The 19214-nt window shown below is 48.1% G+C and overlaps 1 protein-coding gene and 2 pseudogenes across 1 annotated transcript; 1 reads left to right on the forward strand and 2 right to left on the reverse strand.

The window, feature by feature from the left end:
• Nucleotides 1-4130: 4130 nt before the first annotated feature.
• LOC147978349 (uncharacterized) lies at nt 4131-5688 on the forward strand. The gene is made up of 5 exons (XM_087514719.1): nt 4131-4217; nt 4561-4722; nt 4818-4916; nt 5023-5516; nt 5667-5688. Exons 1-5 carry the CDS (start codon nt 4131-4133, stop codon nt 5686-5688), a joined length of 864 nt encoding a protein of 287 aa, XP_087370845.1.
• A 6582-nt stretch (nt 5689-12270) lies between these two features.
• LOC147978350 (protein FAR1-RELATED SEQUENCE 5-like) lies at nt 12271-14593 on the reverse strand (annotated as a pseudogene).
• A 159-nt stretch (nt 14594-14752) lies between these two features.
• Nucleotides 14753-17364, reverse strand: LOC147978351 (F-box protein At3g49450-like; annotated as a pseudogene).
• Nucleotides 17365-19214: the final 1850 nt, after the last annotated feature.

The raw sequence follows: 19214 nt of genomic DNA on the forward strand, positions 1-19214 counted from the left end.
CGCTTCAACTCCATCCAGGATCTAGTCCAGGTGGGAGACATAGAGATTTGCAAGATACATACGGATCTGAATGTTGCAGACCCGTTGACTAAGCCTCTTCCACGAGCAAAACATGATCAGCACCAAGGCTCAATGGGTGTTAGAATCATTACAATGTAATCTAGATTATTGACTCTAGTGCAAGTGGGAGACTGAAGGAAATATGCCCTAGAGGCAATAATAAAGTTATTATTTATTTCCTTATAATCATGATAAATGTTTATTATTCATGCTAGAATTGTATTAACCAGAAACATAATACATGTGTGAATACATAGACAAACAAAGTGTCACTAGTATGCCTCTACTTGACTAGCTCGTTAATCAAAGATGGTTATGTTTCCTGACCATGAACAATGAGTTGTTATTTGATTAATGAGGTCACATCATTAGTTGAATGATCTGATTGACATGACCCATTTCATTAGCCTAGCACCCGATCGTTTAGTATGTTGCTATTGCTTTCTTCATGACTTATACATGTTCCTATGACTATGAGATTATGCAACTCCCGTTTACCGGAGGAACACTTTGGATGCTACCAAACGTCACAACGTAACTGGGTGATTATAAAGGAGCATTACAGGTGTCTCCAAAGGTAGATGTTGGGTTGGCGTATTTCGAGATTAGGATTTGTCACTCCGATTGTCGGAGAGGTATCTCTGGGCCCTCTCGGTAATACACATCACATAAGCCTTGCAAGCATTACAACTAATATGTTAGTTGTGAGATGATGTATTACGGAACGAGTAAAGAGACTTGCCGGTAACGAGATTGAACTAGGTATTGGATACCGACGATCGAATCTCAGACAAGTAACATACCGATGACAAAGGGAACAACGTATGTTGTTATGCGGTCTGACCGATAAAGATCTTCGTAGAATATGTAGGAGCCAATATGGGCATCCAGGTCCCGCTATTGGTTATTGACGGGAGACGTGTCTCGGTCATGTCTACATTGTTCTCGAACCCGTAGGGTCCGCATGCTTAAGGTTACGATGACAGTTACATTATGAGTTTATGCATTTTGATGTACAGAAGGTTGTTCGGAGTCCCGGATGTGATCACGGACATGACGAGGAGTCTCGAAATGGTCGAGACGTAAAGATTGATATATTGGAAGCCTATGTTTGGACATCGGAAGTGTTCCGGGCGAAATCGGGATTTTACCGGGTTACCGGGAGGTTACCGGAACCCCCCGGGAGCCATATGGGCCTTCATGGGCCTTAGTGGAAAGGAGAAAAGGGCAGACCAAGGGGGCTGCGCACCTCCCCCTACCCTAGTCCTATTAGGACTAGGAGAGGTGGCCGGCCACCCTTCTCCCCCTTTCCCCCTTGGGAATCCTAGTTGGAATAGGATTGGGGGGGGGGGGAGTCCTACTCCCGGAAGGAGTAGGACTCCTCCTGCGCCCTCTCCCTGGCCGGCGCCCCCCTCCCCCCTTGGCTCCTTTATATACTGAGGTAGAGGCACCCTAGAACACACAAGTTGATCCACGTGATCTATTCCTTAGCCGTGTGCGGTGCCCCCTGCCACCATATACCTCGATAATACTGTAGCGGAGTTTAGGCGAAGCCCTGCTGCTGTAGTTCATCAAGATCGTCACCACGCCGTCGTGCTGACAAAACTCTACCCCGACACTTTGCTGGATCGGAGTCCGGGGATCGTCATCGAGCTGAACGTGTGCTCGAACTCGGAGGTGCCGTAGTTTTGGTGCTTGATCGGTTGGATCGTGAAGACGTACAACTACTTCCTCTACGTCGTGTCATCGCTTCCGCAGTCGGTCTGCGTTGGGTACGTAGACAACACTCTCCCCCTCGTTGCTATGCATCACATGATCTTGCATGTGCGTAGGAAATTTTTTGAAATTACTACGAAACCCAACATCTGCCCCCTCTCCCTCACACTTCCATTTACTCACCCACACCGCAGTTACCGGCAGAACCCACTCGCATTTCAAACCATCGAAGGAGAAGGCGAGGGGAGAAGGCGACGGCGGAGGCGGAAGAATCGACGGTGTTCGGGACCATCGGTGGTGCTCGCCGGAACGGAGCGGCTCGCCGGAGCGCCTGCGGGTTGAAGGTACTGCTCGCTGCAACCCTCGCATTCCCTTCCTGCATTTCCTCCCCTTCCCTCCCTGTTCGATTTCTCGATCGAGATTCGTAGAAATTCAGGCGATTCGTCGATGCGTCGGCGTTCCTGCCGGCGCCGAAGTCGTCTGATAGCCGCTTTTGGTTGCACTGGTCAGTTTTGTCGCGGGCGCGGCGGCGGCATCGTCGGCGTGGTTCTGCCTGTTCGGAGGCACGAACTAGTATTGCCTATGGATTGAGCAGGTGTCTCCCGGGGTTGTTTTTGATGTGCGTTGGTTCGATTTTGTGTTTGCAGTCAGTTCGTGGGAGAATTTTGAGGGTGAATTTGAAGTCGAGGTAGTTGCCATTGAACCCTAGATCTAGTTAGTTTGGTTTTGAAAATGCAGTATGAGGTGAACTTGATAGTTACATTAACTATCATGTTTGTGCGACCACTAACTCCCTGAACAAATTTGATAGTTGCCACAAACGTGTTTCCCCTTGCGGCAACAAATTACTGAAATGATTGTGTTAGTTGCCACATGTAAGCTTTCTCACATGGCAACTATTTTTTCATTCAATGACTGTGATAGTTGCCACACACACGCTCTTCCATGTGGCAAATAATTTTGCTGAAGTAATGTGATAGTTGCCACGCACACGCTCTTTCTCTGTGTGGCAACTAAGATTTGCTGAATTCCTGTGTTAGGTGCCACAATCATGCTATTTTCATTGCGGCTAGTGTTTTTCCGAATGATATGTGATAGTAACCACACTGTGATAGTTGCCACAATCGGTAGTCAATGTACATTCACGAGCCAACTGCACTGGATGGCAACCACTGTGCACATAAAGTGTGCCTGTTGCCACCTGGATAGTATATTCATGTGGCAAATAGAGTGTGAACACACTGTCTGTTGCCATTCTGCATATAAGACAATGTGGCAAATTGGTTGCATAATGTGGCAACCGACTTTGCATATCAAATGTATCAGATGCCATACATATGCTTTGCATGTGGCAAGTTTTTGCTGACCTCTTTGCATTTACATTTCCACCATGACAATTTGGTCTGTTCCCATCTCAGCAGAATGGCTCGTGGTGATCGTCAAAACGACGATGATGATTTCATGGATCCACCACAGCGTAATCGGGCAACTGGGCAAAGAAAAGAGGGTGATGAGGTAAATGTTCATACATCCCCCCTTCCTCCTGCTGTATGTTAATGGTTGACAACCTTGAGCTTGCAGTCGTCTGGCACGAACTAAAATTTCTTTACATTGCAAAACGCGGCAACAACTGATCTGTTTTTTGCAAAAACATGGCAACAACTGATCACTTTATGTCTGTTTTTTGCAGAAGAAGAAACGTATTCGTAACAGAGCCTCCCAAGAATGACTGACTGCGTTGACTGACAAATTCAGCGACGATCAGAAGGGGGCTACTGCTGAGATGGGTATGCAGTCTATGATGGTTGTCCAGTGCACGAACCTTGTCAACCCTGTATGCGATTGGCTTGGTGAGATCTACGACCCCGCCTCCAGAGAATTCGTGATTCCGGGACGCGGAAGACTACCGCTGAATGAGGAATCCGTGTTCTGCACGTTGGGTGTGCCCCATGGACATATCAAAGTCCCGTACGAGGTCAACAACGAGATCGAGGAAGCGTTGTTCCCTCGTTTGTTTCCTGGGTTGGAATCCATGCCGGACACGACTGCAGTGGCAGATTCGTTGGAGGCCATGACGACGCACGGAGATGTTTTCAAGATGAAGCTACTCATGTACCTCATCTCAGCCGTTTTCGCGCCGACCACTTCTCTTCGCCCAAGCAACAAATGCTTCCCCATCCTGGTGAATGATCTATCTTTACTACATTATTTTTCCTTCAATTTTTTTGCTCCGATGTCATGTGCAAGCTAGTCACTGACAGTTTTTTTTGTTGTTTTTCCATTGGAATTCTGATGCGGCAACTCCTTGTCCTGAATTTTATGCGGTGCAGGCGAAACTGAAATATGTGAAGAACATGAACTGGTGTAAGTTCATTGCCGACTTCCTGCATGATGCATTTGCAAGCAAGGTGTACCAGAAGGGTTGTCGACTGCATTTAATGGTATTTTTTTACCGGTCCTTTATGTGAACACTATTTTTTAACACATCATTATTCATGCATGTCAACATGATCATAACAACATGGCAACTGCCATGTTGATTATGTGGCAACTGCCATCATGACTATATGGCAACTGCCATCATACTGTGATGGCAACTGCCAACATGACAACATGGCAACTGCCATCATACTATGATGGCAACTGCCATCACTCTATGATGGCAACTAGCACATGCAGATGGCATATTCTTCGTAAAATACCATATATTTTATCCTGTTATTTGTCGCAAAATACCATGACCGCAACTGATTTTTCTTTCTTTTTAAAATTTTTGTACATCAGCTCATGTACGTCGACTGCCTTGATCTGTCCACCGTGGACTTCACTGGGACAGGAGGCCCGCCGCCTGCGCACAAGTTTGATGTTTCTGCGTGGACTATCGATGCTGTCAAGGCTGTGCTTGCTGCAGACAGGGTAACTGATAGAAAATATGGTAAACTACAGGTTACTTCTGCTTTTTTTGCAACACATGAACTGCTAGTCAGTGTTCATCATTCTCTCTCTTATATCGTTTGCTACTTTTTTTTCTTTCTCCCCAGCTGATGGCCAAGCATTCTATAGACTACAGCGTGTTTGGGGGGCCTCAAAACTTTGAAAAGTGGATGGACGTGCACTCAGCTCCGTCTTGTCCTTCAGAGGTAATCAAAAGATCTACATATATGGTTTGCCGTGGAGTATTTTTCGATGTCGTGCAAGTGATTGCAATACGGGGTTGTCATTGATGCCTCTTTGTTTTGTGTACAGGCGAGGGCACCTGTTGAGCAGCTAATAGGGCAGTTTGCATCTGGAATGACTGGCTTGCTCGGGAAGTTGGTTGAGGGGTGGACGTCCCTCAGTGGCTCTGACGGCGACGCGGTTGCGAGGCAATTCACTTCATTCGTCCCAGAACGTACACACCGGCCAACCAGTTGCCGTGGCCGGTATGACTACAACAGTTCCCAGGAGCCCGCTGACACACAAGATGAACTAGGTGGAGACGCTGGTCTCAGCAAGGATGACGATGATGTCATGGATAATGTGCAAGAGGACACCGATGATGATGAACACGCTGAAGTTCGCGCAGGTGGTAACAAGGGCAAGGATGCAACAGATGTCCCCCAACCGGATAAAGTCAAACAACACACGGCTGTGAGAGGCGAAGGGGTTTTGCCATCAAAGAGGGGGATGGCTCCAGAGGGTGCTGGGCAAGTTTCTGCTGGCAAGAGGTCTAGGACCGACCCTGTAGCTGCCGGGAAGAGGTTCGACTTTCATCTTAGCTTTTTGCTTTGTCTATTTTCTTCGAACAGACTCATCCTCTTCTTTGCACTTGTGTTCTTTCAAACGCGGCAACGAGATTGCTGTCTGACAATTGCCACCTCTTTTTTTTGACCTCCATCTCATACGTGCAGCGAGCCGACAGCTGGTGGATGAGCAATTACGAAGAAATAGGCGCCAACGCCAACCCGTGTTTCTGCTCGGTTGAACAAAGGTGCCCCCATTGCCGGTGATACCACTTCCACCAGGACATCTCCTCGCACGACGACAACCAACACCAGGGATCCTGTTGTGTTGCCAGACCTGAGGAAGGCAGTCAGGAAGTAGGTTTCTTCATCCGCTTTCATTGACATAGCGCTATATTTTTTTGATTTTCCAATGCATTCGTTTAGCTTGTCACATTGTCTTCTGTCATCGCCCCCCCCCCCCACGTGGCCACCGCTGTTTTACCAAATGATATTTTATTTACTTTCTAAACGTGTGGCAACTTCTATTTTTGTTTTTCACATGGCATTTGGAATGTAGGCCAAATGGTAACTTTAATGTACCTTATGGCAACTGCCATCTTTTTACCGTTGTCTTGTGAGCTCATCCCACGCCTAGGTTTGAAATTGCATTCATGGCAGATCAGACATTTTTATCATTCTTTCAAGGTTGCTAACATGGCAACTGCTGCTGGATGGAAACTGCTAGTTATGACACATGGCAACTGACGTTCCCCTTACATGGCAACTGCCAGCTTTTCCACCTGTTTTTCCATTTTCTTAAGATTTCTACCAAGGCAAACATAATTTTGTTTCATTTTTAAATACCTTTTTCACGCGCTTCATTTTTTTGCAGGGTGAAGAAGACTACTATGCGTGGGTCCAAGCATATCAGTAAGGACCCGCTCGAACGCATGCATTCAAAGTTGTCAACAGGGGGCAACTCAGATGTACAGGAGGCACCAGTCGACAATACTGCTGCTGCACCGTTGACCGCTCCCACCAACTATGATGCAAGTGGCAGACCATCTCCGCCGGCTGCAGATGTGCAGCCTACAACAACAGGCATCCGTACATCGGGGAGTGACGAGTCGGTATCTGCCAGGACAGCTGAAATACTGCCAACCCTTCTGGCAATGAAGGATGCTACTGTGAGTCATGCCACCCCATCAGCAAGCGTTGAAGTGGACGCTCCCGAGACGAACCTAGGCAAGGAAGATTCCCGCTCATCTGACACTGATTCCAAGCGCGTGCGTGGTGGCACTCCTGTGTCCACGACAGAAGCGGTCGAGGCGGCAGTTCACAAGGACATGCCATCTACAGGTGAGAGTCCTGGCACAACAGCTCCAGCTCCTGGCGGTGCAGATACTGCTAAGGCGACTGTCTCGCGTGTTGGTCTACCACCTAGGCGTCGTAGCCCCCGCAAGCAACCAACAGACATACCGAACACACCGACAGTAGCCAGGAGCAGGAGAGATGAGTCTGGTTTTGTTCCTGCGTCCACACTGTTCCCGCCACCTGCCAAAAGCAATGTGACGGAGAAACCTGAAGACCGGAGCACAACTGATGCAGGTGTCAAGCCGGGCACGAGCGACGCAGGTGAACATCCGGAGCAGACTGCGCCTTTTCATGCAGTGGAAATCCCCAGCATAAATCTGCGCACTTCCAGGCTCCCAGTCAACGTCGGTGTCCCCTACAGCCCAAACAAGAAGATTGTCATGAAATCTACGGTTGATACCACTGACAACACGCCCCGCCCTGCAAATAAGGACGATCATTCTGCAGCTGCCGATTCAGATATGTTTGTTGATATTTCACCCTTGGATTCTGCCCCGCAAGTCGTTCGTGGTCCGGCCAGCAGGAATGAGAGGCACCCAATGGCCTTTACCCCACCGAGTTTCAACCTTGGCATCAGTCAAGATCAACCGGTTGTGCAAAATCCTATGCTAGTTGCCTTTGCATTCCCAGGAGGCATGCCTGCAATGATGGCGCAGCCAATGGTCGAGGGCAGGAAGGCTGTCAAGTTCGCAGAGCCGATTGTGGCAGGTACACTTGCCATGTCCATATGATTTTTCTTGCACACGTCTGTGTAGTTTCACTGTTGTCCCAATCATATTTTTTGTTTTGGGGGGTTCTCACTTGTGATGGCAACTGACATGCGATGACATGGCAACTGGATTTGATGCACCGTGTCACCTACTTTTTTTTCTGCCATGCTGCATTTTACATTTGGGCAACCATGTGGCAAATGAAGTTGATTCAATATGGCAACCGTAGTCTCCGTAACATGGCAAACACAGTGCATCACACATGGCAACTGGAATTGATTCAACACCATGTCACCTGCATTTTTTTTGTTTCCATGCTGCATTTTTTCATAAAGCAATCACATGGCAAGTGCAGTTGACACAACATGGCAACTGTAGTTGCTGTGACATGGCAACTACATTCCAACTAGATGGCAACTACATTCCAACTACATGGCAACTGTAGTTGCTATGACATGGTCACTACAGCTGGACCACACATGGCAACTGCCCCACTTTTTCCTACCTACAACTCACATCATGCACCCCATCTTTTCTCAAAATCCATCTGCTTTTGATTTCCTAGGTATCCTAACCCACTTTTTTTTATCACTGCAGCCACACCCGAGGAGATTTCACCGTCTCTTGAAGAAACTTACCGCATGCTTGAGGAGGCAGCATTGCAGAGGAAGTCCTCACGAGGGCAAGAGCAATCAAGTTCCAACGTGCCTGCAGACACGGTATCTGAGGATACCATTAGGAGTGCCACTCCTGGTTCTGTGAGGCAGCAGAGGGTAGTGCACCCACCTCCCACAGAAGACTACGAGCCCGAATTCAGGGCCACTAAAGAACAGACCCAGCTGTACGATATCGTCAAGCGGTTTGGAAATGCGAGGTCCAGCGGCAAGCACATGAAGGAGCTAAAAGCGTAAACGACCACACCCCATAACATCTCATTTTGCTTTGCTCCTTTTTTACCATTCACATCCTTCGTACTTTCTATGTTATATTGTTTTAGTTCTTTCATAAATTTTTTTACTTAGTAGGCATGATCCTTCCATGTTATATTGTTTTCATACAGCTCATGTTTGGACAGAACCAAAGTCATTCAATGCGGAGCGACGTACGTCGACCTTGGTGATCTTGCTGAGTCCGTGAGGCCAAACGGCAAAATGTCGACGAACGTAGTTGCATGCGGTATTGACTACAGCAACAACCACACCGATGTGTGCGCCGACAAGACAATCATGCATTACAGTGTGACCTGCAAAATATGGGACGGTGACTTCCACCACAAAATCCTGAGGAAGAACTTTGCCCAACACGGTGATTTCAAGCTCACAATGAAGAAATATGTGAGTACTCCTTTAATGTCTGCACTTTTTTTTCACAAGGTGTGCTTTTTGTTGCCATCATCTGCAGTTATGTTTTACGTGGCAGCTGTTTTCATGTGGGCAACAGCTGCCGTGCACACTGACTTATTTGATTTTTGCATGCCGCGCAAACTATGTGGCAACTTGACAGTAAAATACATGGCATACTTTTGTTCACACATGGACGGCAACTTTATTTCAACTACCCCCACCCATAACCAGAGTTTTTCTACGTGATTCTAATTCCTTTGTCCCTCTGCTGTTCTTTACGCGAACGCTGATTCTCATTTTCCTCACTTTTTTAAATGCAGGTCATGTTCCCCATGTTCCAGGAGCTTTCACCACATGACCCACACGACAAGTGTGGTCACCACTACGTGATCTGTCTTGACCTGAAGAACCAATGTGTTGAGGTGCTTGATTCAATCCGTTCGGAAGATGATGCAGACCTCACCACGCATGCTGAATTCTTCATTAAGAACCTCAAAGAGACATGGCACCGTCACTATGAACACTCAAAGGTCCAGATCAGTCATTTCCCGACTGAGTATGTGGTGACTACAAAGCAAGGGAACACGTAATTCCTTCCTCCCTTTTCGTATGCCATTTTACATCAATCCAATTCCTGTTTTGTTTGTCAGATCTGAAATTGAAGTCTGTCTTTTGTTACGTCTGAGCTCTTTGCGTGGTCACGTTACTCTTTTCCTCGTGCAGGACGGACTGTGGCTTTCACGCGCTGGAGTACCTTGCGAAGTGGGAAGGCAGAATTGTCCCTGCTATCACAGCTGCAACGGTCGTTGAGCTCCGGAAAATCCACACATGGAACTGGTTGACGAATGAAGATTTCAACAAGCGGGCGGGAGCACGCGAGTTTGTGCAGGAAGCTGTCAAGAAAGTCACCAAGAAGTACAAGTGATCACGTGGCGTTACAGACCGGACGCACACCTTACATTCTGTTGCCGAGGAATGTAAGGTATTATCTCGTTGTTTATCGTTGAAAACTATGTTTGTGTGCTATGTTGTGGCTACAACCCCGCGTAGGCTACTATGTAGTGGTGGTGTGCGAGTGACATTTGAATAGTTTCATGTAATATATGTGTGGACGTGAACCTGCTTTTAGGCGTAATTATTACAATGGTTTCGTCGTTTCTAGCACCGGTTTGATGCTTTGAACGCGTCTACGATGTTTTAAAAACGATGGCAAATGTAGTTCATCAGACATGGGTAGTGGAAGTCATTGTCGTTTTACATTTTTGGCTATTTTGCTTCTTCATTTTCATCGGTAACTACACGGGGGTAGGTTGATCATGCAGCCACAACATTTTTGCTGGGGTTTATGCACGTTACGCTGTTTTCCAACTTGTTTCCCATACACTTGCACACAACACACTACGTGCCCGTAAACCGCGTCGTTTTTGTCATGTGAATACATGCCATGCAGAGTCATCAGGAATACCATGGCATATGTCCAGTACATCTAACATGGCAGATACAGTACAAACAACATGGCAGCTCTAGCATAATTAACATGGCAACTACAGCACAACTAAGATGGCAGATCCAGTACAATTAACATGGCAGATCCACTACAACTAGCATGGCATATTCAGTACAAAACAGCATGGCATATTTAGCATAAATTAGCATGGCATGTTTAGTATCAAAAATCATGGCAGACTAACTACACATAACATGGCAAATTAAATGCATACATCATGGCAGATTAAGTACTCATAACATGGCAACTGCATTTAACCATTCAATGAATTTTCCCTTGCACTTCTGATGCCCCTGAAGAGTTATTCCCCCAATTGTTTTAAAAAAGAATTCTCAACATGTAGGGTACAAAACAAAATGTCCACAACGCCACAATTTTTGCTCATGGATTGGCCGCCCCTTTCTTCGTTTTCTTGTGTTTTGCTTGGATCTCCAATCCCGACTTGTACCTTATCTCTCTTGGACGACCCTTTGTGATGGAACGGGGTGGGTTCCTGACCTGGGTCTGTGTGCTTGCTGTTCCAGATCCTATCTCCGAGTTTTCAGACGACGGCCCCGTGGATGAAGGCACGCTTGATGTGCGGGGGAACCGGTGTAAGGCTTCCTCGGCTTTCCTCTTCTTGATCTCAACAAGCTCTCTTTTGAGTGCTTTCCTGTGTTTTTCTGCGACTCTCGCTGTGTCATCACTCTTGCACGCTTCATCAATTAGCTCAGCATAGTTCTTTGTTAGCACAACGTGCCTCACGGCTTCCATGGTTGACTCTGGTCTCTCATCATGCACAGCCAGAACTGCGTGTGTTGTTTGCGGCGCCAACGCATCGTCAGCGTCCCAAGTCCATCGCCGCCTTATGAAATGCCGGGGCATCCGTGTCACAGCGTTCACGTCCATTACTTTTAGTATGTGAAGCACACAATGCCGTCTCGTTCGAACTTGCAGCATTGGCAGTAGAACTCGCCTTCGCCTATCGAGGCTGTGACGAAGTAGTTCCTTCCTTTGTCCGGGTCTTCAGGTTCTGAATCTGACATGCCCAAAATAGAACACACCTTGAACGTACATTCGTCCACCTGGAAAGCCGTGAACATGCTGGCACGCTTTATTTCTTCCTGGAATCTGCATTTTTTGTGTGTTTTCTATTAAACTATTGTGGGCTTTTTTCTTGCAGCACCTTATGTTGTCATGGAAAATAGATATACATTTTGTTTGAACATGGCAAATGTAATTCATTGAACATGGCAAATATAGTATGTTGAACATGGCAAATGCAGTACGCTATACATGGCAAATGCAGTACAATAGACATGGCAACTGCATTTTCAACAAACATGGTAGATGCATCTTATTTAAACATGGCAACTGCATTTTGTTAAACATGGCAACTAGAGTTTATTAAACATGGCAATTGCATTTCAGCAAACATGGTAGTTGCATTTTAGTAAACATGGCAATTGCATTTCAATAGACATGGCAACAACATAACATTTTCCATTTGACACTAGCATTTGCACACCAACATGTCCAGTGGAAGTACATTGCATTAAACATGGCAACTGCATTTTCATTGAACATTGAAACTGCATCCGGGTAAGCATGACAAACAGAATTTCTATTGAATATGACAACTGCATCTGAGTAAGCATGGCAAACAGTACTTTATTAAACATGGCAACCGCAAAATCATGGCAACTGCATCGCACTCTATAAGGCACATACTGACTTGGTGCTTTTTCTGCAAATAAGACTGTAACGCAACTGACTTACTTGTTAAAGATCTTGTTGGTGTATATCTTGCTCATTTGCCTCTCCATCGGTAAGTACGTTAGCAATTTTGGCTGCTTTAGCGCGGTGTTCGCTTCTTTCTACAGCTCAGATCCCAGAATTTTTTGTTGCAAAGCTGTGTACTGCTTGGCAAACTGTAGCAATGAGTTGCCAGGACTAACGTACCGCTTCAAAACAGCATTGAATCCCTCGCTGCGCTGCGTAGTCTGCAGAAAGGGGAAGAAGCACTGCATGAAGTAGGCCGGCACCCAGTACATTCGCTTCTCCCACAGGCTTACAAGAGTCTCGTTGTCTTGGACTTGATGTGTTTCAGTCATGGCCATCCAGCTCCTTTCAAACTCCTCCACCGTCAAGCTGTGGTCCACGCACAGTTCGAATGCTTTGTGCAGCTCTGGACGGTCAGCAAAGAACGGTCCTAGCGTCTCCTCAACCTTCTTTATAATGTGCCACCTACAGTGCCTGTGCACTGCCAACGGAAAGACCTCCTCTATGCCTGCACGCATGCTGAAATCCTGGTCCGTTATTATGTTCATCGGAGCAAGTCCATCCATGCACTCCAAGAAGGTCTTGAACAGCCAAACGTACCCATCCGTGTCTTCGTTCCGGACGAGCCCGCAGCCGAACTGCAACAACTGATTGTGGTTATTTATCCCTATGAACGGAGCGCACGGCATCTTGTACATGTTGGTGAGGTACGTCACGTCGAATGAAATGCAATCTCGGAAATGTTTGTAGGCTCTCCTTGCAGCACCATCCACCCAATACATGTTCCTGACACGGTCCTCATCGTCCAACCTTATCCTGTAGAAGAAATCTGCATCTTCTTTGGCTTTCTCATCGAAGTAGGCAATTGTGGCCTCTATGTCTGCCAACTTGCTCTCTCTACGGTACCTTGCCCGTAGGTTTGTGACGTCAGCTGGTATGTACGGCATGCTACTCAGAGTCCCCTTTTTGCTGTGGATGAGAGATAGTATCTGCACCATTCTCGATGGACCGACGTTACAATCATGTAGCAGCTTTATGAATTGCCTTTCGACGGGGGTGAACCCTCTGTGGGCGGTCAGAAATTTCACCAGGTCGAACTTCTTTATCAGTTGGTGGTTGTGCTCGTCAAAATACTCATTGACCACCCACTGTGCTCCATCTACGTTTAGCTTACACCGGACAGGGCACTCAGTCTTCTAAATGATACCTCTCTTTCGTTTCGGAACGACAGGCGCATCGCCTTTCCCCTTCTTGTTCCTGCGTGCCTTGTGGCACCTCATCTCACCTCTGCTGTACTCGTTAGTTTTCTTAATTTTCCTACGGTACTCGGTGTTGACCGCAAACCCATGGAACTTTGCATATGTCTGGTAGTATTCCTTTGCTGCTTCGAATGACTCAAATCTCTGCCCAATGTACGGTGGCTGAGGCACCACGATCTCTGATTGCCCACCATCTTCATCCCCTTGCGCGTCGTCGTCAGTTTCATCATTCACTTTAGTATGGGCGGCAGTCCCATCTACCTGAGAGTTGCCAGTGCTTGTGTTCAAAGGGGTGCTTGCCGGCATTGCTGGAATGATTGCCATTCCCGACTCTGACTCGAAATTGTTTGCGGCATGTTTGTCTGCTGTCTGGTGGAACGCGTCTTCCGTGCGCTCAGAGCTCCCCGCAGTAGATGTGCCGGCGCCGCTGTGCATTGTAGTTGTAGGTTCTGTAACAGGGAAAAACAGGTACGAGATTAAGAATTTTGTGTTGGATAACATGTGGATCGCAACGGATCACACCATCTTCGAGTGATTTTCCATGACATCTTTTACAGACAGCAAGCCGTCAGTCTGTGGGTGGTCATTTTTATGGCAGCTGTAGGTGTGCATACATGGCACCTACTGTTCAACAAACATGGCAACCATTGTTTTGCCTACAAATAACTACAAATAGCAAATGTAGCGCTGTTTTTTGTGGTTCAGATATTTTCCCTCTACCTTGTTGTGCTGTATTTGACCATCGTGTGCGGTCTGTTACACCATAATGACGTGATCCACCAGGAATTTGCGAAGCTTGCCAGGAGACGTTTGCCGGGTCACCGCCAGCGTAATAACCTGCAATCATAGTAGTGGTTGGTCAAATCACGGCAAACGCATTTCGTGCTAGCACGGCAACTGCAGTTGCCCTTATGTGGCAAATCGCAGTTTGTTATTAGATGACAATTGCAGTTGTCATGAAATGGCAACTGCAGCTTTTCCTACATGGCAACTGCAGGTGTGCAGAGATGGCAAATGTTGTTTTTAATACATGGCAACCGTAGAAGACCAGTCATGGCAATTTTTGTAGTTATCAACTATGCTCCTTGTGCTGACTGAGCATCCGCATCTTCACTATGTTTATGGACTCACCTGTGTACGACGTCGATGGCAGGTACATGGGTGCTGCCCGATTCCACGTGTTGCACGAAGGCTCTGCATTTTACACCCGTGATAACTCGTGAGTCCTTTTGCCATCTTTTTTTCATGTTCATTTTTCATGTCCACAGCATTATGTGCTCTTTTTTCGTTTTTGCATTACCTTGATTAGCCATACTAGCTAGTTGGAGTTGGCTGCCCGTACATTTGTCAGCGTTAGCGCCTTGTGAGTGCACTTGTCACGGGGCCCCCCTAAGAGTGTTCTGGTCATAAGAACCTGCAAGACAAATGACAGTTCACGACATAAGTAGAATGTCATGTCCATCGTCGCGAAGATGTCAAATGTTTCTCTTCATTTTTTAGCACGCATCGTACCTACGCCTGCATACTGTTCTAGCAGCGGCAGCAACGGCCCTGCAGAGATGAGTTGACTGTACTCTGATGCATCGAAAGGTGGCAGCATTTCTGGCCTTTGAGAACCCCAATCATCTGCACCATCTTCGTGATTCATTCTTTTCCGTGTCTCGCTTCTGTTCTGATGTGCTCTCAATCACTGATGAACAAGAAGGCATCAACAATCCAATTTTTTTTTATCATTGTGCTGCTTGCATGTAGAAGTTAACACGTCAGTGCTATCACATTTTCATGCGTTGGCAACCAACATATCATGGCTAGTAGGACATGCACATCCACTATCCTTTTCTAAAATCTGGTGCTAGCTATCCGTTTGATTCGATGGCATCAGGCTCTACAATAGGATGGCAAGCAATAAGTTGACATGGTGGCAGTTGACGACAATGACAGGTGGCAACTGACGTTATACACCAATGGCAATTAATTTTCACACCCCCCATTATTCCAAATTTATCAATTCTCTCTCCCTTTTTATGGATTCCTGCACATCCATTCATTCACCAACTAGGAGCATCAACCTACTGAGAACTCACGGTTATCTCTAGCGTACTACATGGCAGATCTAGTGTATTCTGCTTGGCAACTGCGAAGTCACACAACGTATGTAGTGTTTTAACCCTGTAGGATGGATCTAGTTGCCAACTTCGTCGGTAATTTTGCAATTTTCTGCCCAGAAGGAGGATGAGAAACAGTAGGGAGATCGGGAGATTCACCTGCTTTTAGCTGGTCGTCTTTGGAGGGCGTTGTTGGAGTGGGGGTTGGGGGGGTGGGATGGGGTGGGGGAAGATAAGGGGTGTGGTTTGCGGTGGGAGCGCCCTACAGATCCTCCCTGGTTGCCATGGCAACCAGAGATGGCCGGCGACGGAGGTCGGGGTTCGACAGGCGGGGGGCGAGGGCGCAGACGAGAGAGGGGACAAATCGGAGGCCGGAAACGGCTGGGTCGTGCGGGCAGCGGCTCGTCTGGCCCGGACGAGGCAGTGCGGGCGGGGTTGCCACGCACCGGACGTGCGGGCGCGCTTTTGTGCGCGCGGACGGGGTCGTGCGGGGCGGTTCCCGTCCATGCCACACGATGCGTGCGGGCGGGTCGCCCTCCACGCCACACGTGTGGCAGTTATAGGCTCCCTAAAATATAACTTTGTCCGCTGTTTGTCTCGGTGAATACCGATTATTTTAAGGAGCCCTGTTGGCAAGTTCTTATTTATACCTCCGGATCCCGAGCACCCTCTTTTTTTTTACTGAGATGCGACCATTCAGCAAAACAAGGAGTATAAGGATGATACGGTCCACCGTGGTATTCTCCTTTGTTGTAGACAACTTGTACCTTCCGGCTATCCATGTCGTATGACATAAGTCTCTTTTCTAGCCCATCTATGAAGAACAACAAATCACAGTCTGGATGGATAGTTATCAATGTATAGGACTCATCACGTTTGTGCAGATGCCTTCCTAACAGTTCAGATATGTTTGCAGTATGCTTCAGAGTCCAAGGTCTAGGAGCAAAATCCTCAAGAACCCAAACTGAAAGTAGGCAACCGTGATCATTATAGCAATCTATCTGCATAGCGTGCAAGCGCGCCTGAGATTGCCCAATGCATCCGTCATTGCGGTAATTGCGGTACGGGCTCGGAAATTTCCGCCAAGTCTTGCCATCCATGTCCACGGTGACAATACGAGAATCATAAGTGGCCAAATGCAGAGTGCCGTTCAGACAGACAGAAGCCAAAGCTGTATCCCCATAATCATTCACACTAATTCTTTTACCCCACCCAACCTTCTTTGAAGTCCATGTTCTGGTTTTGGACGAGTAGATCTCCACTCCAACGATCCTGCAATTTTTATCATGATCCTGCACGAACACAAACACCGTGAAGCGGGAGGGATCGGCCGGGTCGACGCAGAGGCGGAGGATGTTCTGCGGGTGCAGCTCCTCGGTACGAGGCAAGACGGCCCACATCTCAGTTGCCGGATTGCACACGAGATAATCTCTGTCCATCGGAAACGACGACGGAGGGCCTGACGTGGATCCCTCGCAGACGAGGAGGAGGCCGCCGCAGCAATCCGCGACGACGAAGCCATCGGTATAACCGCCGGCGCGCAGGATAGGGAGGGACGGGTCGACCTGCAGGGGCTGGCTGCCTGAACTGCCGCCGGGAAAATTGAGGAATCGCGTGTCGCGGAGGTATATCCAGCAATATGGGAGCGTGTAGCAGAAGAAGCCGGAGAGGGTCTCTGTGGCCACCGCTTGAGGAGTATGGGGTCGGAGCAGAGGGCTCGCCACGACGGCGACACGCACCTGAAGCGGCAGAGGGACCGGTAGGGCACCCACGCCAGGATCTCCACCAGGAGATCTCCGGGGAGCATTGCAGCCGGACTGGACATCCCTGCCATCCCGTACGTACGTACGTACTGTACGTCCTTGAGCGACGACGACGTAAGGTAGTAGTATATATTGGAGAATTTGAGGTTGGATTTGGAAACTCTTCCTATGGTAAGTAAGCCCGATTGGAGAGGCTGGGAAGTGAAATTCTCTCCCATTTTTAAGCCTGCCTGGGCGTCACGCCAAAACATGGGCACCGACAGAAAAAACCCCAGCACGTAGTTACTTTTTCCCCGAAACCTAGGGCTCTCTGGCGGCGCTAGGGTTCGACGTGGAAACTGACCGGCGGCCGCGGATCTCATCGGCGAGCCGCCCCAAGCAGCAGGCCGGGGCGATGGCGACACCACCCGCGGCGGGAGGAGCGCGGGGGAACGCCTCCTCGAGCAACCCTAAATCGGCGAAGGAAAAACTAGAGGAAGCTCTGGGGAAGCTGGACATATCTGAGGAAGAGGCGACTCCTCTCGTGATTGATGATCGTCTTGAGGGTGATCCGGTGAAGTGGTTGCTTGCGGGGAAGGTTCTGCACCGAAACCAATATCACATAAACACCATTGGCAACGCCCTTCGACCGGCATGGGGAAACCCTAGAGGACTTCAATTCCGTTCAGTCGGAACGAATATGTTTGTTGCTGAGTTTGAAGCACAGCGAGATCGCGACAGGGTTTGGGCGGGATCGCCCTGGCACATTAACAAGAACGCGGTCATATTGGCTGAGTTTGAGGATTGCATGCGCCCAGACAAAGTCAAGTATGATCGGCTGCAGGTGTGGGCTAGGGTTCTTAACTTGCCCTACAACCTGAGAGATGATGCATGGGGTCTCCAAATCGCATGCATGATCGACAAAGAGGCCCAGATTGCAAGGTTTGATCACAATGGAGGCTATCTCCGAGCTAGGGTTTCAGTGGATGTCAACAAACCGCTCAGGAGATGGGTGCTTATTGATTCTGCAAGGAGAAAGAAGGTGGACTCCTATGACATACAATATGAGCAGATCCCATACTTCTGCTTCTCCTGTGGACGGCTGGGCCACTCGGATCTCTACTGCTCCAACCCAGGATCAAGAGATGAGAAAGGTGAGCTTCCGTTCGGGCCGAGTCTGAGGGCTCCTGATGAGAACAGATACTCGGCGAGCAATGACAATACTTCCAGAGGACAAAATTCTGATCAGAGTAGCAAGGGGGGGGGGGGGGGACAAAGCAATCCAGCACTAAAGCTAAATCAGATGGAGGGGAGGAGGTGGTCTCGCCCCTCAGGAACAAAGAGAAGGCAGGTTTCAAGAGGAAGGAGGTCCCTACAGCGGTGTACAAGCCAAAGCAGTTGCTACTGACGGCAGCTGTGCAATCTGAAGGTGATGATCCGAGCTCGAGCGCAGCTATGAGGGATGATGAGGAGAACGTGGTACGTGAACCAAAGAAGAAGAGGCCCACGCCTGAAAATTCGGCAGAGACCGGTGATCGGTCCTGCCAGGCACAATGAGTTGCCTATCGTGGAACTGCCGGGGGCTTGGGAACCCCGAGGCGGTTCGAGAGCTTCGCATCATTGTGAAGCTAGAAGGACCCACTCTTCTCTTTGTCATGGAAACAAAAATAAAAGGGAAGAGAGTTGAGGACTTGCAGAGACACCTAGGCTTCAGCGGGTGTTTTGGAGTGGATAGTGTAGGACTAAGTGGAGGTATTGGTCTTTTTTGGACACATGATGTTATTGTCGAGCTAAGGAATTTTAGTTCAGTACATATTCATGCAATGGTTAAATATAAGGACCAAAACTCTTTTGAGTGGAGGTTCACTGGTTTCTATGGAGCGCCGCGAGCCGAAGATCGACATCATAGTTGGCGTTTTCTTCGTACTTTGTA

Source organism: Triticum urartu, chromosome 3A (genome assembly GCF_056163025.1).
Source record: "Triticum urartu cultivar PI428250 chromosome 3A, HENAU_Tu73, whole genome shotgun sequence".
NCBI classification, from domain to species: domain Eukaryota; kingdom Viridiplantae; phylum Streptophyta; class Magnoliopsida; order Poales; family Poaceae; genus Triticum; species Triticum urartu.

Bases quoted from the DNA above. Each gene is read 5' to 3' on its own strand.
- LOC147978349 (XM_087514719.1), top strand. From the start codon at position 4,131: ATGAACTGGTGTAAGTTCATTGCCGACTTCCTGCATGATGCATTTGCA. The intron at 4,218-4,560 runs GTATTTTTTTAC...TTTGTACATCAG, and splicing joins GTTGTCGACTGCATTTAATG to CTCATGTACGTCGACTGCCT. The intron at 4,917-5,022 runs GTAATCAAAAGA...TTTTGTGTACAG, and splicing joins CTCCGTCTTGTCCTTCAGAG to GCGAGGGCACCTGTTGAGCA.